This window comes from Micropterus dolomieu, linkage group LG14 (assembly GCF_021292245.1).
Source record: "Micropterus dolomieu isolate WLL.071019.BEF.003 ecotype Adirondacks linkage group LG14, ASM2129224v1, whole genome shotgun sequence".
NCBI classification, from domain to species: domain Eukaryota; kingdom Metazoa; phylum Chordata; class Actinopteri; order Centrarchiformes; family Centrarchidae; genus Micropterus; species Micropterus dolomieu.
In genome coordinates this window covers 18,325,819-18,351,660 of record NC_060163.1, presented here as the reverse complement: position 1 = coordinate 18,351,660, position 25,842 = coordinate 18,325,819, and the positions used below count along the sequence as shown (strand labels likewise).

At 41.0% G+C, this 25,842-nt stretch overlaps 2 protein-coding genes across 2 annotated transcripts in view; one reads left to right on the top strand and one right to left on the bottom strand.

The window, feature by feature from the left end:
- Positions 1-25,782, top strand: LOC123983633 (inhibitory synaptic factor 2A). Its single transcript, XM_046069925.1, has 4 exons — positions 1-267; positions 9,702-10,935; positions 15,584-15,655; positions 24,211-25,782. The coding sequence occupies exons 2-4, from the start codon at positions 9,707-9,709 to the stop codon at positions 24,392-24,394; spliced, it is 1,485 nt and encodes a 494-aa protein (XP_045925881.1). The 5' UTR covers positions 1-267; positions 9,702-9,706; the 3' UTR covers positions 24,395-25,782.
- The window catches only part of dock1 (dedicator of cytokinesis 1), a 186,306-nt gene that overhangs the window by 80,915 nt on the left and 79,549 nt on the right, over positions 1-25,842 (bottom strand). The gene's annotated exons all lie outside the window — the stretch shown is intronic.

Below are 25,842 nucleotides of genomic sequence, written 5' to 3'. Positions count from 1 at the left end.
AGGAAAAGAGAGGGGGAGTGTTGACTCTGACTGGGGCTTAGAGAAACCACACGCCACTGGATCAGAGGACGCCGATGTGAACAACTACTCCAACTACTGCCGCTGCTGCTCAGCCTGCATGCCACTGCATGCCTGTCCGCTTAACTTCTGCCATGGCATAGCCTTCTCTTCTAGCTCGTCTCTAGTCCACCAAGGAAACGGGCATGCATGGGCACAACCAGGGATCTAGGCTACCGCATCCTTTACATCAGTAATTCACAGAGTGAGGTGAGTCGCTCTTCTCTACTCTTGTCCTCCTCTATTTCACCTCCCAGTCTTCAACTGCAAGTCAGTCCAAATAACCTCTGGAGGGGGAAATCCGAGGGATCTGCTCACTCTGTGGGACTGAGCCTGGGATAAGCCACAAGGAATGTTTTCACTGAAGATTTTTCCTTTTAGTTGGCTGATCAAATATCAAATACATGTGGCAGAAAAAAGGAGGTAAATCCCAGACTGATTTTATGCTTAGTTGACTCTGCTGGGGTGAAGTGTTTAAGGGAGATTTCAGGCAGAGGCTGTGGAATATGTTGGTGCTGAGTTCAAGAGACAATTCAGTCAGTTTAGAAAACTTTAAACAGGAAAAATGTTTCAGGTAAAAATGAGGATGGAAATGCTCGCTGACACTGGTATCTGACATTTATCAGATCTGGCAGGTCAGTTTTTTGTTTGCGAGAGGATTTGATCCAGATTTAACCTGACTCGCTTCTCATACATAGCTAAAACAGTGCTTGCGTACAAGGGCTTGCATGATGCTGCATTTCCTCTCAGTTATGCAGCTGAGTGAGTGTTACATAAAAACACACCAATACCTAAACCAAAAGAAAAATTGCAGAATTGTTGCATGAAGCTGTTGTCCCATGTATGGAGACATCAGTGCTTTGAACGAAGGTAGCTTGCAGCACAGAGGAATAGGTAATGAGAGCTGGGCCATCAGTTGGTTGCTTCTGATGAAGGACCTAAACTAAAGCCTAATGTAGATTAATAGATTGGGTGAAGTCACCATCTCCTTACGGATTATCGTAGCGCGCGCGTGCGTGCGTGCGTGCGTGCGTGCGTGTGTGTGTCTGGGGGGGAGAAAGGGAGAGCATGGGTTGCCTAGAACCCACACATCTCCACTGTCCTTCAGTTGCCACACAAAACGCATGTCACCACTCTTCCCCACATACCTCCTGCCATCGCTCGCCGTCTCCCCTTCAACCCTATCTCACATCAACGCCTTGATACAATCTCCCTTCTGCTCTATTTCACTTTCCGCAGACACTGAGAAGAGGACTGAGGGAAGATAAATAGAGAGGAAGAGATATACAGCAGGGGGGGAAGTGATTGTCTTTGAGAAATAGGAGAGTATGACAGGAGAGTTTTCTGTCTTTTTTTTACACAATTGAAAGGGTATTATGTGCTGACACTCAAGAGTGACATGAAAAGTGCATACTGCTGTCACAGACTTGTTTATGTGATGTAAATACAATTAAACAAAATTACAGGGTAGGGATAAAAGTAGGAAAAGTAGAAAAAAAGATAGGAAATATTCCCCTTCATCAGTCACTGTCTTCGTTTTACCTTCGTGCCGCCTCTGTGAGGACCGGGCACGGCCATCCAGGAGTGATGGACATGATGGCCCACCACTTCAAAGCTAATCTTTATTTTTAGGAATCAGTGATATCAGTGTGCAACTCACCCAGTAATGCTCTAGAGAGAAGGAAGACTGACTGTTTCTTGTGCCGCACACAAGAAACGAGTGTGTGCATGTCACCTCTGTGCACAATCACTCCAAATGCAGAGGTACATGATGATGGAAAGGTAGAACAAAGCTAAAATAAGCTTTTTTTAAGTCACGCACACAACAGAGAGAACTGTCAGGGGGAAATGTAATAGATTTGGCCTGCATAAATAGCATTTTGGGAACTTTTTTTTTGCAAAATGCTTGTCTCCCCAAACCAAGCAAATATGGCAGTGAGTGTGAAGGTGGAAGGAGGGTGGGGGGTCCGGGAGTGATGTAGAGTGCAGGGTTTCCACACGAGTGGTGAAGTGGGCATTCGCCTCCCATGGCCCTGCTCGCTGGGAGGGGTACTCATTCAACCAGAAAACAAATTGCTCCCCTACAAAATAATGACTGCATTTGGAACAAGCCAGATGTTACCTTTCATGTGCTAATAGGATTATTCATTAAGAGTCAGATTTTTTCCCTGGGAGCGCCACAACACCACCACGCAGTTGAGGTGTGTCTGTTTGTTGAAGAGGAGAGGGTGTGTGTACTTTGAACGTCTGTTGCATACAGAAGACAACGCTTCGCACCTGATCCCACCTGGGTGTTGCTGGTGTATGTGTGTGTAAAGCATGTGTTCCCCACTGTTTTGCAGTAGGGGACCAGTCAGCTGGGGCTCCGACAGGCCTAGAGGCAGAGGAACAGAAGATGGGAACAGTCCTGTATCTCCATTGTTTTATTATGTTTAGCACTGCAACTAAGAAAACTTTTCATTAAAAAGTCTTCTGTTTGTTTCCTAAATGAACAGTTTTGTCATAAAATAGTGAAAATGCCGGACACATTTTCCCAGAGCCATCTTTAAATTGCTTCTTTTTTTCCCAAACAGTTCAAACCCCACAGATTAATAATGCATGTAATTTGATGTATGTACGTTATTTCCAATTACATAAAACAGAAAAAAAGGAGCAAATTCTTCATGTCATATAAATGTCAAACAATTTATCATTTATCAAAAGTGCGCTGTGGATTGACTAATAATTTCAGCACCAATTATTTGAGGTTCTCACAAATAACACAGTAATTATTTCTTGATACAAATGATTGATTTCATCAGGTAGCGGTCATAGGACAGTTCACCTGTCATGCACAATGGTTGGCTTGACGTGAGTTAAAATCATCACAATGTGCCCTGTGCAGTTTACTTGTAAACAAAACATCAAGTCATGTTTGCATTCAGTGTTTCTCACCAAACGCACTGTGTGTATCCTTGAGGTTTAACAAGCATATTGAATGCACTTCCTTCCTCATAAAACTTGCAGAGCCCATTTATAAAGTATTTTAAATCTAGCATAATTTACATCCATGTTAACTAGTGTGCACTCTTCTTCTCTGCCTACTGTAGCATAGAGACTAGAGGATGTGTCACTGACATCAAATCCTTCTGGGAAAGACTGTTAGCAAAATGCCTGACTTTTTGATTTTATGTACAACTAAGACTAAATGGACCTTGACGTGTAGATGTGGACATGCAGTGAGTTCTGCACACAGTGGAGGTCTTTATGAAACAGTTAAAAAGCATAGCAAAAAGCAAATCTTATAAGTTTTTTTGGAAAGTAGCTTCATTGAGCCTCTTCCTCCATTATATGGCTTTCATGAGATCCAACAGAGCTGACAACTATCTCTGTCTATCTCACTCACATTCAATTCTACTCCATCCAAGTGCAGTGGAAACTCTACATCCTTTCTCCCTACACCTGTTTAATCTAGTGTTTTCCGATTCTCCTTTCCATCCTAGTGTGTGTGTGTGTGTGTGTGTGTGTGTGTGTGTGTGTGTGTGTGTGTGTGTGTGTCTTTTCTTCTTTGCTAGGGATGACTAGGAGGAATCTAAGAGCAGCAGGGGAGTTACCCATCAGCTTTGAAACCTCAACATGTCTAGAAGGCAAAGAGAGAGAGAGAAAGAAACACAACGAGAGAGAAAGCAACAAAGGGGAAGAGAATGAGAGGAAGATAACAAAAACCAAGTAACAGAAAGAAGAGAGATATCATGTTCTGTAGAAAGATGAAGAGGGGAGGAAAGAGTTCTGAGAGAGAGAATTCTGATTTGAGCAGGCAGCCTCTGCAGCATACATCCTTTCCTAAAGTCTGATCTCCATCTAACCTGTATGTTCACTGATGTATAGATTACAGGCTTCCTGTGAATTCATCAAGCTCCCAAGAACCTACCTCAGTGCAGGCGTAGCACGCAAAGCCAACTAACAACAGCGAGTAAGGAAGTAAAAGAATACAAGGTGCAACTCAGAGGGGACAAAGTGAGTAAAACACAATAAGGCTACAATGTCCATAGACTACAGTCCAAGGATAAATCCTCCATGAATACAGCACCAGACTGACATACAGTATACTGAGTTCATGATAGTGATTTATAGCATCATACACAGGAGGGGTGGGGGAAAAATACAAATGACGTATACAGTGCACACACGAGCTTGGCATAAAGTCTTGTACTGTAACTGCAGTATGTCATGCCTGTCTTTGTCTCACACACACACATTTAATTTTATGTGAGCTGCCAGTGGACAGCTGAAATCAATATAAATACAAATATATTATTGCCGACCACTTTAGGAAGATCTGGTTTCTATTGCCACATTTTTATCCAAAATGTGTAGTATCCCAAATTGAATACACACTATGGCTGCAACTAACGATTATTTTCATTATGGACTAATCTGCCGACTAATTTCATAATTAATTGACTAATTGTTAAGTCTATAAAATGTCAAGAAATTGTGAAAAATGATCATCACAATTTTCCAGAGCCCAGAGTGACATCTTCAAATTGCTTCTTTGGTCCAAACAACAGTCCAAAACCAAAAGACACTTATTACTATACTATTATCATAAACGACAAATAATAGCAGCATGTCCTCAATTTAAGAAGATGAATCCAGCAAATTTTAATATTTTTGCTTAAAAAATGCCTGAAACAATTAATCGATTATGAAAATAGTTGTAATTTTCCTTTGACCGACTAATCGAATAATCGACTAATCGTTGCAGCTCTAATGCACACCATAATGACTCTGTACAGACTTCTAGTATTTCAAGAGTTTTCGGTACACTTGCAATGGTATTTTTGATACCATTGCAAGTGTACTGGTGTTTCTGGTATGCTGGATCTAAATGTTATTGTAACTAGGATTGAAAGGTGACAGGGTAAAACATGTTTTCTTCTCTGTTTATAATCAGGACCTTTCATACTGCACTCTTGTCAAAAATGTGTTCATGGTTTTACCAAGTCGTTACTGCAACACAACATGATGATTCTGAGGAAACTCTTACAAAATTGTGCTAGCAACAATGCAGTCGTCCATGATGACTGAGCAACGATTACTAGAGAGACAATCCCTTAAAATCCTGTGATTTCCAGTGCCATTTCATCTGAAGGCATAAAGCTACCATTAACTGACAAAGGATTTGCTGCGTTTGGTGACGCCCTAATGCACTGTACTGCTGTTATCCCTCAACACTGACCTGTATAGTCAATCATTCGGCTATATATACCCTCACATCACACCCTGAAAGCACGGGTGCATCCAAGCTTGCTTACAGGCTGCAGCATAGAGACAGACTAATAATAAAAACCTGTTAAATGACCTTAACAACACAATCTAAAGTAAACTATAATGCATATCTTTTTACTGCATAGTCTGTGTTCTCTTAAGAGACAGATCAAAGACTTTTTCCAAAACACTACTAAGCCCCGTGTAATTATGAGAGGAAGCTGACAGAGGAGAGAAAAGAGGAAAACAAAACACAAGTAGATAAAGCTGGATTACAGTTGAGTTTGGAACTTCCATGACTGTGATGATACTGCCATACTCATTTGTTCAAGCAGCATCTGAGACCATGCTGAGCTGTAATCATGTAAAACTGAAGCGAGGAGGAGAGCAGGAATCTTTCTGTTGATCATGTAGCATAAGGGCAGACTTCAAGCTCACTTTGTCTCCAATTCAAAAATGCATTTCTGGATATATATTGCATTGCTTGCATATATTTCCCTCTGATTTTTATTCAGTAAATAAATTCACCGCAGTAAAAAAAATGTATGCGGTGAAAAAAATAGTGCCAAACACTACATCCATACAGTATGAGTTTATTGAACATCTCTTTCCAAAACATGGACACTAATATGTTACTATAAAAATGCCACTCTTATGGGATGGCTATCCACAAAAATGTTGGAACCTGGAGGCAAGGATTTGATCCCATTCCACCGCAACAGCCTTGCTGGGGTTGACCAATTCATCCCAACGGTGATGAATGGGGTTGAGGTCAGGGCTCTGTGTAGGCCTGTAAAGTTCACACTAAACTCAGAAAAAGATTGCTTTTTGAAAGGGGCTTATGGTGAAACAGGAAAGGATCTTCACCAAAATGCTGCCATGCAGTTGGAAGCACACTATTATCTAAGATATCGATCTAAATGTCCATCAGTTGTAACTAAAGGGCCCAAACCATTAAGACCACCAGATCAAAAATACACGAAAGTATGTGACCATATACAGTATGACTATACAGCTTACAGCTATACTATTTGGTCTAAGTTACCAACAAAACAGCTAACACATATAATTTGCATAAATTGTGAAAAGATATATAAGTAATATAAAAGAAGTAAAGAGAAAATGAAAAAAGTGCAATGAAACACCCTGTTAAATGTTTAAACAAGAAAGGCTGTTTAGGCTGCTGTTGCTAATTGACATGTATAGCCATAATTCCAGCATTTAATCATTTCACCGGTTTTGTGATGCATACTATATTAATGAATTTTCCCTTCGGTGGAGCAGAAGCGATAAAACAAAATTAGTCAGGCTCAAACTTTCCGTAAACATTCAATCCCCAGGTTGAATCAGGACACTGAAGTTTCCACCTTTTTTACCCCCGGCAACCAAAAGTTCAATTAGGCAACTGCCATTCACAAAACTGCCGACTCATATGCAGTTTAAAATAATGCAACCTATTTTTAAATTCAAGGTGTGTGGAATTAAATGAGCACGTGCTGTGAGCATAAAGACCATTTCCATTAAAGAATAATGAATTGCATTACTGCAGTAATTTGGATTGTCCTTGCAGCACTCCAAAGCTTTAAAAATGACTGAATTAGCAGGAAAAATCTTCCCAAGAGCAAGCTGGGCCAAACAGGCTCTCGTCATGGACAAGAAGCACTTGTGTCCCTAGAAATAACCCAAATAATGACCCATAGTGCTAGTATGACAGCCATGTGAGTTGTGCTGCTAAAACAAGGTCAGATGTGAACATGTCTGATGTGTTTTGCCATGCGCACATGACCCTGTGAGGTCTGTTTTTGGTGAGTCCTACTGGGTAGAAAATAGTGGGTCAGTTCACTTCACTTACTTGCCCCAATATTGAAAAAAGAGATCAAGGCCACCCTAAAAAGGGGCGGTTGTCACAGCGTTGCGTGTTGAGTCATGCTGTTTATGCAAGAGGCCAGCGGGTGGTGTACCAGCCGGAGGTGAGATAAGCGAGCTGCTACAGTTTCCCATGTCCGAAACCAATGGGTAACATATCAGATACGTGGAGCAAGGGACACAGCATTCAGCCTGCAGTGCTGACATATCAAAAGGGATCAAATTTAAATCAGGATATGATACAATACCATGAAATTGTATGCATTGTGGAGTCCATGTGTAGGGCAGAGAGAGTAGAATGCAATGCGAAAACACTGTTGCTGTTTCTGCTGACAAACTACATTCATGTCTCAATTTCTGATGGTTAAGACCAGGATGGCACCTTGAATGGTAATAAGATATAATTTTGCACATATTAAATATAATGTTTAATTTGGGACTAGCTTATAACCTAGAAGTATTCATCCACCTCATTTGGAGAGGGGATGTGGGGTAACAGTTTAATCTCTTATTCAAAGTGGCATTTTTACTCATGCATCACAGTATGCTTTGTGGGGTGGGACAAAATAAAAATCAATATTGAGGTTTTTCCTTTTGTGTTATTGATACAGTTGGAACTACTGTAGAGTATATTTTATTCCTGTACTGCATTGTTGAAGTACCTGGACTCTGACACCCTTGTTCCTGTTGGCAGATTATCTTCTGTCTTCTGTGTTGGGAGTATAGACAGTTTCCACAAAAACTGCATTGGATGGACTAACCTATTTGGGCATGCTGTGCTGCTCTCAAGTCAGGGTTTTCAGGGACAATACTGTGCAAAATTTGGACTGCATCGGGGAGGACGGTCAATCTGTAATACTGCTTGGTCCATCTGTCTGTAATGTCTTTTTAAGCTTTAAACATGGATTTATTTTATGTAAAAAACTTCAATGTGGACCTTTAAAGTGTTTAAAATACCTCGCATCTGGCACACAAGCAAGGCAACTCTGAAAGTTAGGTAAAATAATAATATAAACTGGGCATGCCTTTACTGGCAATATGACAGCTTTTAATCATATATCATGGCAGAGAAATGTTACTAAGGCTTCAGTAACATAGTAAATTACTGAAGGTTTTGCCAATATGTAAAATAGCCATTCTTACAGATTATACTACGTGTCTATGAGGGGCTATTAGTGTCGATCAACAGGAGAAAGACAGAGATGGGTTGCTGTCTCTTTCCAAACAGAGCCAGAGACCAAGATTATAATTTAATAATACACAGCCAGGACAATAATGTGATGGACAGTCAGACAAAAAATCCATTCTATAGTTCCCTGGAAAGTAAACCGTAAAAATAGGAAGTCATTCCTTGTTGACAGACAGATAAACTGAGAAAGATAATTGATTTAGCATCTATATGAGCGAGCATGTGGAGTGTTTGCTTACTGTGAATCAGCAGGCAGAAGGAGAATTATATTTCTGTCAGAGCATCAGAGACAAACTACAGTTTTGGGATGCCTCTACCATACCTATGGTAGTGGGGAAAGATAATTCATATTAGATCTTCTTAGGATGTTTCTCCTTAGGGGGTTGTACAGTCCTCTGCCAAAAGTGTGTCCCTTTCCCCATTTTTTCCAGCATATTCTATTGTCTCTTTTCATTTAGAAAATTTAAAATGAACAGAAGTATCCTCAGATATGCAAGAGGAGTACAAATGTGCCTTCAAATAGGCCCCAAATCATATTTTTACATAATGTGTAATTGTGAGAGGGAAAGGTCAGACAGTATAGAGTCCTGCAGAACCTAATGAACCATGAAAATAAACTGCAGACATCAGACATAGTCTTCAGAATAGTCAACACCAGTACATTGCTACTGCTGTGTGCAAGAGTGTGTATGATTATAAGTGCAGCGTCTCAGAGTGACTGACAGCCACAGCAAAAGTTCCCATACAAACTGAGGCCCAAACACTCTACAACTTAGAAAGTAGAAGAGGAGGAGGAGGAAGTGGTAGTGAACGATGCTTTAACTGGCAATAATAAACAGTTGAAAATCATGCTGAAATTGGAGTTATTGGTTTCACAGAGAAGAAGATTAAATGCATCATCAGAATCTGTTAGGATTATTTTTAGGGCATGCTAAAACCAAACCCCTTGCAGTTTTTCAGCAAATAAACACAGACGGATTGCCAAGTATAAAAGACCCTATCAAACTGGCAATAAAAAGGAAATGAAAGGGGTTTCTTCAAGGGTAACCATACTGTACATGCATATGGAAATGTCAAATGTAGAAACTATATTCAGTGTCAAACTCAACTATTCGCTATAGGTATTCTGTTACACTCAATTATCAAGTGTAGTAATGACAAGCATCTGGTAAAAGCACTTTTAATAATATACATTAAATAAATGCACAGGTTCCTCCCTTCTGCCTAAGCTTAGAGAGGTGTGTGTGTTCTGTCAAGTGGGATGTAATAGTGAGGCAAGGGTTTGTTTAAGCCATTTATTATGGATGATTAACACAGCGTATTTCTCCATGCCTCTCAGGAAACATGGTGAGCAAGGAGGGTGGCAAATGCATGCTCACCAACTCAGAGTCTGACTCGGAGGCAGCGCCCTTGCCCTCTACCTCACTGGCGCTGGAGGTGAAGTATTCCCTGGAAGCCAATCGACAGGTGAGGAAGAGAAACAAGGCCCTGCAAGTGCGTTTCAAGGATATCTGCGAGGCACAGAACGAGCAAAGGGAGGCGGAGTTGCAGGCAGCAGGGAAAGGTGGCAAGCCAATCTCATACAAAGTGGCGTACCGCAAGTACATGACCGTCCCTGCCCGTAGATCCATCCCAAACGTCACAAAGAGCACAGGTGTGCAGACGTCCCCTGACCTGAAGAAACGCTATCAGACCTTTCCCTTTGAGCGCAAGAAAGGCCACACCTTTAAACACGTGGCAGCTGTGGAAACTTATAAAGGTCAGAATAACGGTTTTGTCATGGAGGTGAAGCAGTCCAAGGCTGCTGAGCAGGGTTTAGATGAGGAGGAGGAGGGAGCCTGCGGGGGGAGTGGAGTCCGGAGGACCAAGGCTCTGCTCCATACTAATGAGTGCATTGCCACAGTGGAGCAGCACACTGCACCTGATGGCCTGTGCTCTGACGCTCTGCTGCTCAGCTGCTCTGCTGACACAGACTGCCTTGCAGACACACAGAGAGGAAGCAGAGGCGGAGCACAGGCAGAGTACCAACTCTGCAGCGTCCCATCCAAAGCCAGGACAGGATTACAACACAGGGAGGCTGATACAGACCGCTCGACCAAGAGGCAGCTGCTTAATCTGGAGGAGGGCTTGTCCCGAACCCTGCCGGACAGGGCCTCCAAGGTTACTGGCCCCATTGCCTGGAACTCCCTTACGCAGGTGGAGTGCCTGGACAGTCCAACCGTGCGGAGCAAGCGGAAGAAAGCCCTGCAGCTCAACGGGCTGCAGAGTGAGACGCTACCACGTTCCAGCAGAGGCTGTACAACACAGGCACAGTGCCACACAGGACAGTTGTCTGCCCGGCCTCTACGGGGCATGGAGGAGCCTCTGTCACCCTGCAGAGGTGGTGAGGCTGGTGGAGCACTGCCCGACCAAACACAGGAGGCCTGTAAGCAAATAGTGCCTATGAATCCAGATGGGGATGTTAAAGCACAGCTCCAGGTCATGGAAAATCTCATCAGCTCCAGCCAAGAGACGATCAAGGTGCTGCTCGGGGTCATCCAGGAACTGGAGAAGGGGGAGGCCCACAGAGAAGGGTAAGACATTTCACTTATAGCCTTTGCTTTACACCAGAGATGCACTATTAGATTTTTCAGTACTAATTCCAATACTTCAACTCAGGATATCTGCCACTACAAAGTACCGATTTGAACACATGAACACATTCATGATTCAGTACCCTCTTGATGTGTAAAATTATTTCTAGATCTTAGGGACAAGCTTGTAAGAGTGACAGCACAGCTTTGACTGAACCACCCAAAGAGTGTTGAAAAAGAGATCACAGTGGAATGTAGCTGGGGTGATGTGGCTTTCACCTGGATGTGCCCTGCAGTGCTATTACAGCACAATGTCCTTTTGTGATGATTCCCCTCAGGATATGTTGGAGCTGCTGCAGACCACATTTACGGACAATGATCTTACTCAATTTGGCCTAAGTGGTTTGAAGACCCATCATATGAAACACTGCCACTATGAATGTGGCCTTTAAACCACATTCAACCCAAGGCCAGTAAATGGCAGACATGATCTCACTGAAAATATAACCATGTGTAAGATCAGTATCGGTAATGCAGCCTGTATCATCCAGCAGTTTCCTTTAGAATTTAAAATTTTGAATACATCTGACTATGGAAATGGAATTATTATGTTGAAAAAATAAATACCATCTCAAGGAGGATGTCAAAGCACTGAAGTGACACTTTCAAGTTATTTTACTGCTTAAGCAAAATACGAATCTAGACATTTAATAATTGGCCTTATCCAGCTGAACGCCATGTTTATCTAGTAAGTCCAAGGCCTTTGAAAAAGCCATGGCCTACGAAAAAGCCATTTACGGTCCAATGGATACTGAATATATACAAAAAGGGTTGCAGATAGCATCTAGTCCACTGGAATAGAGGATTGTCTATCCAAAGGGATGAGGCAAACAAAATGAGCAATTTGTTGAGTGAATTGCTGGGGCTAGGCACTCAGATCCTTGTCTGTTTTGACCAGAACTGCGGCGAGGTACGGAGTGAGAAAATCCATATAATCAACATCATCAACCTGGAGTCCAAAACCTGTGGGATTTACACACACATACACACCCGTCAAGCTTATAACCAAGGAGCACACAACCACAAATGCTCTGTGCTTTATGAAAGCAACTCTCAATATCAACCTGACTGCACAACAGGGTAAAACTTCTATTCAACTGGGCTTGAGCAAGGAACAGATTTTCTCACATTTTGAGTTTACACCATCTAAAAAGGCAATTATCCTCCTTCAATGTTGCACAAGGCCTTAATCTCCTTATCAACAAACTCATAAAAGTGTGTTGAGAGTGAAAAAGTAAGCGGACATGTGGTGCAGCATGGGGAGCCATCTCTGTGTTGCCAAGCACACATCTGGCTTATCAGATGTGTATAAAGTGGCAGGTGGGAGAGAGAGAAAAGGAGAAGACATTTGTAAGTAAAAATGATTACTATTTAATGTTGCCATCTGATCACATACATAAACAATCACATTTTGTTTACAAGCGTTATTTACAAAAGCCTACATTTAAGTTAAAGTCAGTGAGCAATATAAGCCTCTTGTAATCCATCTGAGCCTGAACCACTACTTTTCTATATAAGCTTAGTAGTCTTAGTCCAGTACATATTTCCAAAGTTGGATTTTTAGCGAGCCAAGCAAATATTCTAATGCTGCTTTAGTCACACTACATTAGTTTCATACACCCCTTACATAAATGTCACTGACACAACAAATAGTGCCCACAGGCTATAGGTGAACTGAGTGCAATTACATTTGATATATAACTGCTTATGTTATATGACATTCATTTTAAATTGGGGAATGCAACCCTGTGTACATTTATCACTATGCATGTTTTGATGACATGCTGCCCAGGCACAAATTGAAATTCAATAGCTAATGTGCTGAGACTAGTGAAAAATCCCTCTTCTCTCACACACACACACACACACACACACACACACACACACGCGCGCGCACACACACACGTGAAAACAGAAAAGAAAAAGAAACGGAATTTTCCATTGATTTCTGCTAAAACAAACAGCAGAACCAAAATTAAAATCAAACAATATCAAAAAGTGAATTGAAATAGAAACTGGCCATAGTAATGATCCTTTAATTTTCACTTTCATCCCTCCTCTGGTCGTCGAATCTGTGCAACCTCAGGAGGAAGATAACATGAGTGCAGAATGGAAAAAGAGGGTGAAAGGTATAGAGAAGAGAGATGTCAAGTGGGAAGAACCACTAGTCCCTGAAGTAATTTTTACCACTTTAAATTCCCATTTCAAAGTTTTTCCTAATGATAATCCCAATGTCCCTCAACATAGAAACTACAAAACGTAAGACGAAGGAGGGCATACAACGCAGTGTGAAGGGTACGATGCAGCTGTAGAGTACATCACTGGTTTGTATCCAACAGCACAAAGTTCAGGAATAAATTTGCTGCCTCATCGCCAGTGTTGGCAGGCCAGACCCATTTGATCACACTCATGGGGACTTGCTGCTAGCCTGTCTATTAACACTGTGTATGTGTGCATGTTTTTATGCCTTTGGACTCAAACCCACTCAGTGACCTTTGGGAGAGCTCACCTAGTAGCACAAAGGGGGTAGGGTGTATAAATATACTGTTAATGGCACTATTGGCTTCGCTTTCCCCTGGGAGGTCTGCCGAAATGAGCTCTGCACTCTTATCAACTCAGTGTGAGAGAGGGGTGGGGAGGGACAAGGGAAAAGATATATAGACAGCATGAGGGCAAGAGAAAAAGAATAAGGGTGAGTTGCTGAAAGGACGAAATCCCGTTGCCATCACTCCATTGGCTGCTTATCGATTGGCTCATGTGGGTGGAAAGTGAAAATGGCCTCGAACTTCCCCACTGCACCGCTCTGTCACCCCAGCTCCAATGACAAGCCCCTTAATTACAATTAAAAGTAAATGTCCCGATATCACTGCACTCATCCGCTTCTCAGACTCTCCACACTACCTCATTCTGTAACAAACTTAAATAACAATATTGTTATCAACACCTCTAATATACCTATCACAGCAGAAAGGAGTAGATAAGGAGGGATCATTTTTATTGGTGCCGCACCTTATGGGCAGTGTGACAAGAGTCCCTGAGAGAGATTTTTAAAATGTCCCTGCTACTGCAAAGATGAGAGATGGAAACTAAATGCGAACATTAGATACACTGACCTCACTTAGAAGGATCCAGTGGCTTTTGCAGCAACATTCATTTGAGGAACCCTGACTTATGACAGTAATTGTTTGCTAAAGGGTTGGGTTCACCCAAATAACAAAAAACATGCAAAAAAATACTATAATCTCCACAGCTATGTACCACTGGTAAACAAGTGTGTGTAATTTGGGTGAATTGACATACAGTGTGCTTTTCGCTGTGATTAGGTCAGTCGCACAGATTTCATACCGGTGATTCTCGAGACATTGGTAGATTGATTCTGGTAATCCATCATACTAAAAACTGCTGTAGTTTGAGGTTGGTTGTATTTGGTAGCTACTATGCGTCACTCCATATATTCTCTTGATAGTAAAGAAGAATGGTTGATGAAGAATGATACCTGGGTATATAATAAAACCCTGACATTTGTACTGGATTTACAAGACTCCTTTCTGTTAATGCAGCAGTTTGGGTCATAACCATAAAAACTAACCAGGAGGTTAGAGGTCCATGTCATTGTTGAGATGAATCCACAGTACAGTCCGTTCAATGTAATATAGTATGTCATAAATTACAAGGGGAAACAGTTGCAGTTAATCAATATGCATATTTCCAGATGCTAATCCAATAAGAAAACCACTGAGCCTTTGAAGCATGTAACCGAATAGTTCCATTCAGGGCCATCACCTGGTCTTTAACTGCCCCGTGACAAATAGGGATCTATTATGGGAACTTGGTTCATAATTATATTTTATCACAGAGACAACTAATAAAATAACGATATGAGCACACACAGAATATAAGATGGGAAACTGATGGGTTTGAATGTGAATTTGGTGAATCAATATCACAATGATATTAAGACGGACTGACTATATAAAGCCAAAGGCCTGCCGCCCTAAACAAAACTGTCAAATTTTATCTGCTTAGAGGACCCATTTAATTTTAAAATGATTCTGTTTTTTCAAGTTGGTTGAAATTGAACAGAACTCTTACTGTATGCTTTACAACACTATCATGTACAGAATCGATTAATCAATGGTTGGATTTCTCCAGTGAATGAAAAAGCTTGATAATGGGAAAGCAGAGGAGGGATAGAGGACATCATATAGGGCTCTGGTAAAATGTGTTAAATAATGAAAATGACCATTAGTTGCAGCACAACCTATTATTTTAATGAGAACATTTGTAATGTAACAATCCTGACACAAGTCTTGATCTACCTTTCAATGCAGCCCAGAAACTCATCCTGTGTACTACTTTGCCTTATCTGACCTCCAATCAATCAACCACAGCTAATGGCCGACATCATGCTCTTTCTACCCTGGCTGCCAGACACAGGCCACTCAGGAGGGCAGCATGACTCCTCATCACCCTCATTTACTGCGGCCGTGCTAACGAGGAATGACAAACAAGATGAGAAAGAAAGGTGTGCGGGAGCAGCTTAACAAGTCCTGTGATTACTCATTCACGACTCTTATCTTCCCTGCAGACTCTCCTATCGAACCGGACAGGACACGGCTAACTGTGACACATGCCGGAACAGCGCATGCATTATTTACAGGTAAGTGGCCATTTCTCTTCAAAGACATGATGATCTGAATGTGCCCTTTCCTTTCTCCTTGAGGGAAAGTGAACAGGTGGAAAAGGGACAGTATGGATGAGGGGAAGGGGCTGGAGATGCAAGACTAATATGGACGCTGTTAATGAGCACATGGGGACGTGTGACATTTACACACCACGCTCTGCAAAGCAGAAAAGATATATACTATAGAATGCGTGAGCAAAAGGTGGAATTAATTACCATCAGAACATCATGAAATATTATCACTGTGTGCTGTTGCCAAGCCAACTGAAGTTATGCGTACCAACCAGTACCAACGCAAGTCCAAAGTCATTAGTCTACCAGGGTACATAGTTCTCTTTTTATGAAGGTGTATGTGTAAGTATGTGGAATAATAAAAGAAGCTGATTTATCAATTAGTCGGTTGTTGCCATCAATTTAGATAACTGAACTGAACTAATTTTTTCAGTAGTAGTAGTTATCGAGAATAAGTGACATAAATGTCTGATGCATGACTTTTGCTGTAAAATGAATCCCTTTCAGTTTTGGACTGGTGGTCCATTTGGTCTCTTAGAACTTCAGATCTAAAGCACAAATACAAATTTTGACCTGATCATGGTTCAAGATGAAGTCAGAGGATCACCAAAGCCATTGGAATTCATCCTTTAGGGACTTTGAATATCTGTAGAAAATTTCACAATGATCTATCCAATAGTTATCAAGATATTTCATTCTGAACCACAAATGTGAACCTCAAGGTGGCGCTAAAAGAAATGGCATGCATCTTCATGGCACTATGTATGTCTGTACAAAATTTCTTGGCAATCCAACAGTTGTTAAGATATTTCAGCCTGGATCAACGTGGTGAATTGACTGACGGACCAACATTGCCATCTGTGGAGCCACATTGCTAGCGTGGCTAAATCCATAATCCATAGATTGTCAGAGATCATATGACAAAAATAACCACTAATTATAGAACTGATGTGAAACTGTGTGGGGGTAAGCTAACTTTTTCTGTTGGTGGCCCTGACCTTGCAGGTCCTGACACCTCCGTCCTCTTTGATACACAATGAGACTGACAGTCTGCAGGCCCAATGAGGGGCTTTGCTTGAAGTTAAAATTGCATGACACAATCTGTATGTGTATATGTGTACGTGTCTGGCTGTTTTTCACTTTGGTGCTTAGAGAAAGTATGATTCTAACAATCAAAAAGAACAGGAGGGGAAGAAGATGAGAGTAAGAGGGCAAAAGGGCATCAATGTTTTTAGTGGACACTGCTGTTCCACTCAGTCAGCATTCTCCTCCGGAGAGACATTTAAAATAATTTTCTATCTACTGCTCTCAATAACTGATAAGCCACCGGCCAAACTTCAAATATATGAAATAGAACAAACTGTTGAGACAGGTGCTTGCCTGGTATAAATTAGTCAGCACCATGTTTAATGCTAACTCTATGTGATTTGGCCCTGGGAGAGAGAAGGCCCTGCTCCCTCTGGTCTACCTATCCCCCCATCTCCACTCCGCCTGCCGATTCGAGTAAAGACCAACTGTGCTTGCCCTGCTGTGCCAGTCTCTGTGTTCACCAACCATCCCTCTGAATCTGTGAGCACAAACTGCAGTGTGATAATAACACATCTAAATTTAAAAAGTATGTGCAGTTCCATTCTAAGGTTCTTTTTGTCAAGACAGTCTTGGAAGCTCAGAGTGTACCTATACTGATCACAGGTGTGTTGGGAAAGGTGTTTCATTTAAATTACCTATGATTACCATTAACATGACCTGAATAACCAATGAAGGTTTAAAATATACAAAATGCAGGGTGCAATAAAAACTATGATTATGTGTGTCCATTTGAATATGAGCCAATTGCACACACATGTCAGTGAGTTGTCCAACATATCTCTCTTATCTTATCTATGCTTGAATCTCCATGGGGAAACTTAATATAATATGAAGGTGTCACAGTCAAAGTCAGTTCAGATTTGTCCCTTGACTTGGCCTGTGTTGATCATGCACGCACAATGACAACTGTCTTCAAACATGCGCTATATTAACATCAAAACTCCACATTTCGCTTCCTACATCTGCCACAATCAATTGAAACGCTTCACCTACAGAGGAAGTGCAGAAAAAAAGAAACTCATTACAAAATAGAAAGCTCATTTTTGACAAACCTTGGCAGGGTTTCAACTTGATAAAGGGCAGAAATTTCTAAGTGAGATGTTTGAAATCTGTTAAATTGATCTGAGTTCTCCTTTAAGAGACTCGCTTGGCATGTTAAATTGTGTTGATTGGACACAGAATCAAATATAGCAGTTGTATTCACACAGGCAGGAGGATTAAATGGCAATCTAATTACTTAGATCTCCATGAAAACAACCTCTCTGGAGGTGGAGGAACACTGGATAGGAAGCAGAGCCATGAAGGAACACAAACTGTATGTGGGAGGAATGGTCTATAATATCTATTAGGATTTTCCGTGTGTACATTTGTGTCTTTGCATCAGGGCCAAACACCTGAGTCTTGGGTTTATGATAAAGCTGGTCTCATGACCTGAGTGGACATATGGGTCCATAAATCACTGTAAAACGCAGCCCAGTAAGGAGCCAGTCATGCTCTCTTCAGTATAATCAATTTATCCTAGAGTATATGGCATCATCTCAGAGCCTATCCTTAGCATAACAACAGCACCAGATCAATATAGTGCTGTAGTTTAAGGGCATGGACTTCAAACAGAATATACAAGCTGCTGTGGTCTCATGTCCTTGTCTAGTCCCACGTTCCTCATTTTGAAACATTCTGAACTCAGTCCGTCTTTCTTTTATCCTCCCTCAGTAACTTTCTCTCTCTATCTTGCCATTTCTTCAGAATACGTTATCTTCTCCTAACAGCTAACAGTGTGTGTTCAAATGAATTTGGGGATTGAATGCTTAAAATAACGTGCATGCCACTGAAAGAGAATAGGAGAGATTATTGCAATTCATTCCATCTTGCCAGGTGATGTAAAATATTTTACTGAGAAAGGTGGGGAGAGGAGAGGAATGAGGGGAAAAAAGAAAAGAAGTCAGAGAGTAAGCATGAGAGACAAACACGGGGAGATGCTGGAAAGGAAGAAAATGAGACAGATAGGACGGTGCAGAAAAGCTGAGGATTTGAAATGCATGCCACTTATTTCAAGACCACAGCCATTAAGTTGTGATGCGACTTGACGTAGAAACCCTGTAATCTCATTTTCCTCACAATGCATTTATATGGCCTAATGTGCTGATCAAACAAGGCGATACATTTAAGTGGTTGTGATTAAACAAGTCGAATGGAAGTTCCCCAACACTGGGTATCATTGTTCACAATGGACTACAGTTATTTCCAATCAGTCTAATTTTGTCAATAGCTTGCATGTCTTGCGATTCATTCAGAAACAGGGAACTGCAGCTGATCATTAAACTAACTATCTGATGGTAAAACATTCTTTGAATAACACTGCAGTGCAAATAGATTTTTATTTTAAATCAACAAAGTAGAATCAGTATTTAAAAAGGGGAAAAAAACTCCTATCTATTGTGTGAGGCTATGAAAATCAATTAAGCGTTGCTAAAGGCTGAATTGCTGATTACATTATAACATATGGAAATTACTGAGTAGCAAGGCTGTCCTACTGCACGAATCTGCCAGGGGAAGATATCTCTTTTTGTGCAAGCATAATGATGTTTTCCAACATGGTGGCAAGCTGGTTACCATAGCTACAAGAGGGATCCTCGGTAGGACAGATAGTGTGAAGGGACAGTGAGGACAGTGGGGAAGAACACATTCGCACCCGGGGAAGATAAGGGAACAAAAAGGAAGACCGGGAAAGAATGTGAAACATAGAGACTGAGAGAAGATGAAGAAGACAGCAAAAGATAAAGACTCACAGATGTTTAAAGCAAGGTAAAGGACAGGTGTGTATGTCGATGAATGAGTTAAAATGAGACGTTACGCAAGTAGGGGACGAGTTCCTTTTTCCCCCCTTGTAGATCCACTTTTTGGAGAGCAAGAACATGACAAGAAAAGAGGGGGGTTAGCGAGAGAGAAACAAAGACAGAGCTCATCAGGTAGAGTGCGCAGCACGTATCAAGGCTGAGTCCATACAGCAGCGGCCTGGATTCGAGTACCGATCTGAGCCCTTTGCTGCATATAATATCCTCATTTGTCTTTCCTGTCTCTCTACTTCAACTATTGAATAAAGCTGAAAATGCCAAAAAAGCATTTTTTTTAAAAGTGAAAGAGTCAGAACAAGTGGGGGAGAGAGGTTAAATACTGACAGGGTCCAAAGTGCCTTCTTTAATTTGTTCCGATCCAACAACCCACTCAGGGGAGTCGCAGCCAGGGGAGGGGAAAATGCCAACAATGCTTCACTTTTTGCTTTGAGCAAAAAATCAAAATGTAGAGCGAAGCAGCAGGGCCCTGACAGTTCCATAAGGAGATGCTGATAACTGGGCCGGGTAGAGACTAATAAATCTTTCATAAAAAAGCCTTTTGAGTATGTTTCAAAGATTAGATGATTATCCTTTCACTATGCTTTTTTCAAATGAAATTATGCAGATTCTTTTCTTGTCAGTGACATTTGGGTTTTCTTGCTATGCTGTTCCCAAGCCACATGCCGCTTTACCTCTACTGGGTGTGATTCTACTGGCAGATTGAAAGCTATGTTTTTGATGAGTGGCAAATTTAATTAAAGAGTAGATTCGGCTTCACAAAAGTAAAAGTCAGGCTGAGATAAAATAAACACCTACCAGGGCGACAGATCTGGACTACATGAATCTACAGGTTAATCAAATATTATACGCTGAGATTCCTTGAGAGAGTGTGTTTATGTATTTAGTCTGATTATAATACAGCTAGAGAGCTTTATTAAACCTGAAAAAAATACTGTGACAGTACACTAATACACGTTGCATGAGGACTTCTAAGGACACTGAAATGATTGTAGCTGAATAATGATTTATAATCTTACATCACCTCTATGGTTTCAAGTGGGATAAGTGGCAGTGCATAAACATGTGTCAGGTGAAGCATGTCCACCTGTTTTTTTAAAGACAATACAAACCTATGTAGTCCTTTCTTTTTTCGACCACCTTGACATGATACTTGATATAACACTTTCAAGTATCTCTGAGATTAAGTAGAGCGTGATTTAGGGTGAAGTGAACACTAAAATCCTCTGTAAGATAGATAAGTACTAAGTAAGATCATTAAAGTAACAGTATTGTACAATGACACTCCAGTTGAACCTACCGAAGCACATGCACAAATACAAAGGCAAGAGCTGAACAAAGACTGCCACACAAGTCCTATGAACTGAATGCACTGAGAGCAGTACTCTCATAAATCCAAAACATGTCTAAAGATTGTACCATAAAAATAATTCTTTAAATCTTTAAAACGGCTCTGTGTCCATACAGGGCAATAACCTGTAGCCATGGATGCAGAGCAACAAGAGTCTCAGCTATATTAGAGGCTTACGCTGAAGGGCAGGGGAAATCCTATCACTGTTGCAGTGTGTCTGTGCATGTGTGTGAGAAACATATCACAGCATTAAGCTACAGTACGTCCCTGAAGAAGCCAGAAAAAAGGTAGCGAGATCTGTTTCTCCGTTCCTTATACAGTATAAATTTAAGTTTTTTAAAGAGATAAAACGAAATACTCAGCATGCAGCTACAGCAATGACACCACCACACACTCATTAGACTCTGACAAACATAAAGTCATTGATCACAGAATCCTTTGATGCTCCGTTACTACACTACAGTTATTTGAGCTGCAAGAGCCTGTTCATTTTCTAGCCATTGAATTACATTTATTTCATGAGCCTGAGTTTGACTTCAGAAGATACTGTGATCTTATCATACATCATGAGTCTGAGGGTTGTGTTCACACTCATAATTCAGTTCCCTTGGGCCTGACCAAAGGAAACAATGAATCTAAAACTGGTATCAACAAAAGGAATCAGTACATGTAAGATCGTGAAAAGACAGAAACAGAGTAAAATCCAAAACAGACTGCATCAAAACAGTCAAGATAAATTGTACAGCATCAGGTAAAAAAAAATGTTTATAGCGGAAGGTTTTCAGAAGTAATTTCAAATATATTTAGGCAGGCTGTTTAAGGTCCAATTTTGACTGCTGTAGGTCTGACATGTTGTCTGGCCAATTCATTTGTGATACATGAAATATTAAAATCCATTCACAATTTATCTTCTCTCTTTTTGTCTTTTCCTGGTATCTGGTAAAAGCCTGGACCGCTGAATTTTGGACCATTTTTTTGCCAGAAAGACTTAAACAGAATGACGAATGATTCATTGTTGCCAGGCCCAGTGTAAAGGCCTGAGTCAAACAAATGAAAGTGCTGAGTGTCTGGTTCAACATTCACTTGAGTCACTGTCAGACACCAACATTTATGTCTGTTCTGTTCGAATCAATGCCAAAAGTATCAATGTACATAATTAAAAAGTGCTATATTTTACTGTGACACGTGATTGGATTTAACCTTCAACTCCTCATTTGTATGGCCTGGAATTTTTTAGTTGGCTGTGCTTTCAGATGCACCAGATGCTGACCTGTAATATTGACTGTTGATTATCAGGCCTTGGCAAGACAATTAAGTTGTAAAGTTACGTTGTTGCGCTGCAACATCACTCTCTTGCACTGAATTGTAAGGCAATGTCAGGCTAATGCTACTTTTAAATGTTAGGCGATATAGCAGAGGGAGGCAGAGATTAAAAACGCAGTATTTTGAAAGCGAAAAAATTTTATACAGCAATGCAACAAATTCTAGGGACCACGTTAGCTGTTTTTACCTTGAGCTACTGTCTGCAACAATAAAGAATACAGCTAATCAGCCAAGAATTGAGGATGCACAGTTAACCTTGCCATCCAACACTGAGAGGTTTATGTACTGAGGTGTATTACACAAATACAGCAAGAATCATCTTTTTATATTATGGAAAGTATAAAAAGAATGTTGTCAGATTTTTGAAAGCACTTTCTAAATAAAAGGGGAGTTCAGATTTATCTGACTGCTTGTATTAACTGATGAAAAATCAGCCATGTTCAGTAATATAGAAAATTGAGGACGCTATACATTGAGATGAATCGAGAATCGGTGTACATTCGAAACGTTGACAGGTGAATCGGATCGCGAGCCCAGTGAAGATTCACACCTCTACTTGACACTGCATAATCTCTCACAGTGGTAAACAGCAGCGTCTAGCCAGACAAACTGCAGTATTCATAAAGTGAATCCTGCTGCCATGTAAGTCTGTCAGTCAGAGTCCCCACCAGCCTGACTCAGGCTAGTGGCTGGACGAGGATTTAGCAGATTAAAGTCCCTATACACTTACCAGAGCTGAAGCTGTAATCTGAGTTTCACTTAGCAGTAGTCAGATGTGCGGGGGCGTGGGATTACCATGATGGCTGGTCCAGATAAATCACCTAGCAGCCTGGGGAAACTTGGAGTATACCGAGAATGAAAACAATCTGTGTTTGTTGGTGTGTGGATAAAAATCCCACAAATTAATCATTCCGCATCCCCATGACCTCTTGCTGATGTTGTAATATTGTGGAGGAATCAAAGCAACATCATATAAACTCAATACCCAGGCTCTGATCTCAGATTTAGCAAAGCAAATGATCTTCAGTTCAACACCCCCTCCAGTGACCCAGCACTCCTCACTGGGAAAAATACTAATGGGCTTCCCTTTCACTTTATGAAATCATGATAAGAATGCAAATAACAAAAACAACAGCAGTGGCAGCTGTAGCAGCCAAAGTGGGCAGCCAGATGCAATCAAAAACACTCTGAATTGGGAGATTTTACTGGGAATGAGGATGAAGCGAGCAAGAAATGTAGGTCGCTTCACCAGGCTGAGCAGTGCTGTGACAGATGCCTGTGTAGGGTCAAGTGAGAACAGGCCACAACATAGATACTTAATATGGTTGGAGGGGGAGTGTGGCAGTCAAAACATGTCAAGATTAAAAGAGGCGTGAAGGGGACATAAGGGGGGGGGGGGGTTCAGTGTCACTGAAATATACACAGTCAAATGTATCAAATAAAATCCAGTATTCAAATAACGGGGGCAAATAACAAGTTTGAAGGCAGGTTCAAGATAAAAGCCAGATAAATGAAAAATAATGACGATAAATTCACAATAATTCACATTTCCGCAGCATTCATTCAGTACAGTAACATAGTTGTGCTGTACTCACCACTGTATAGCTGTGAATAGAGGAGAAGTACTATTAATACACACTGATTCATTCACTCTGATCAATTCTTGCTGGGTGGGCATTAACGTAACTCATAGTGAAGATAGTGTTTGGGTTGCATTAACAGCAGCAACAGCAAATTAATACAGAAAGCAGAAGAGAAAATCAGAAAACAGGGAGGCGTATATACAAGAGATGATATTATTGAGCATGTATTGTAATAGCAACTGGACGATGTGGTGTTAGAACCTGCATGCAGCAGTTCGCTACTGTTTGAGCTGATTGTATGTCTTTGTTTCTTTGCTGTAGTGTGGAGCTGGACTTCAAGCAGCAGGAGGACAAGCTGCAGCCGCTGATGAAGAGGCTTTGCCCTTCAGACGACGCCCACTTCGCCCCCCTGCCTTACCCCCAGGAGGCCTTCACCTCCACCCCAAAACGCAAGTCCAAAGCAGACTCCAAGAAGCACGCTCGCTGGAAACTTTGGTTCCTGTGAAAACACAGGACCATCTCCTCACCCAATACCGATGCACAGGATTTATGCATCCGTCTCGTCGTTCGTTCGGTTTGTCCATCGTCTTTTATTTTATCACATCTACTTGGCTTTTTGTAGACTTGGTAACCAGTATTAATGGAGAGCTCCACAACTGGATACTGAATCCCTTTCTCAGAGATGACTGGATGTGTAATGGGACACAAGTGTGGATTCCATGGAAAAATCTAAACGTCATGCTTACCAAAAATTCCAATTTATTTTGAACTAATTTCTTCAAACAGGGTGTGAAATTACACCACGGCAACACATTTGGAGATCAGCAAGGTGGGAAGATGGATTTGATTTCCTTCTATCTATGTGCATATATTTTTCTAGCTGACATCTATGAGGTCCTATTCTATGATAATAGTCCAGTGACCATCACATTTCTATTCACCAGTTGGGACTTTGTCTTTCTTCCCAGCCTCCAGGAGAGGTTGGCAAGTCAACCATGATGCTCTGAGGTCTACATCAACAGCATATCACCATACTGCAAAGCACAATTAACACTGTTCAGGATACCTTTTCTCCAGAATAATTAAAAATAACTATTTTGAGTATTAACTCACACCTGTAGATCACCTCCTAACAATGACAGATTGAAGACTTTCATAATATCTAAAGAAGAGGCCTAATGGACAAAGAAGTCAGAGATGTTTATGGGAATTCTATGATCAACTTTCTATCCATTGGTAAAATGTCTCCTTGAATCGACTGACTTTGAAGTAAAAAATGAATAAATAACAGTTATTTTCTTAATAACATTTGCAAAGTTAGACGTCAATGTACTTTTTTCTATTTAAATATATATCTATAGACATTCACTTTAAGGTTTAGTGGAATATATTTATTTGAGCTGCTGTGAAGGGGGCTGTGCATTTTTAAAATTACAGTTCATAGGAGGTAAATCATTTCTGATTCTTAATTCCTTTTCATACATTAAACTTAGTTCTTACTAATCTCCCAATGCATATGGTCAGTGAAACCCAATAGCCTAAAGAAAAGAGGGAATCCATACACACAAATGTCTTCAGTATGAAACTATAGAAAGTTCTGGCTGAAACAGAAAAAAAAGAGCCTTTATTGTTTTAGTCACAAAAGCAAGTATAATAAATTATGTTGGTTCTTAGCACATGTGAGGGGTAACAGAAGATAGCTGTGATTGTATTGCTCCAGTATCCTGCTCCAGCTACTCAATAGCTACTGAAATCAATCCAGAAAGACTGAATGTGCCACTTCTGATCACAACCAGGGCTTCTACAGTGCAGGGTGGCAGGCGTGTGGCCTTGCATGCTTTTTACAACCCTCGGATTTTGCAGGATCTTTTCTAGCTTTTAAAGAACCATTTTTTAAAGAGAATGACACAAGTTGTTTTTTTCTTTACCCCCCCCCCCCCCCCCCCCCCCCCC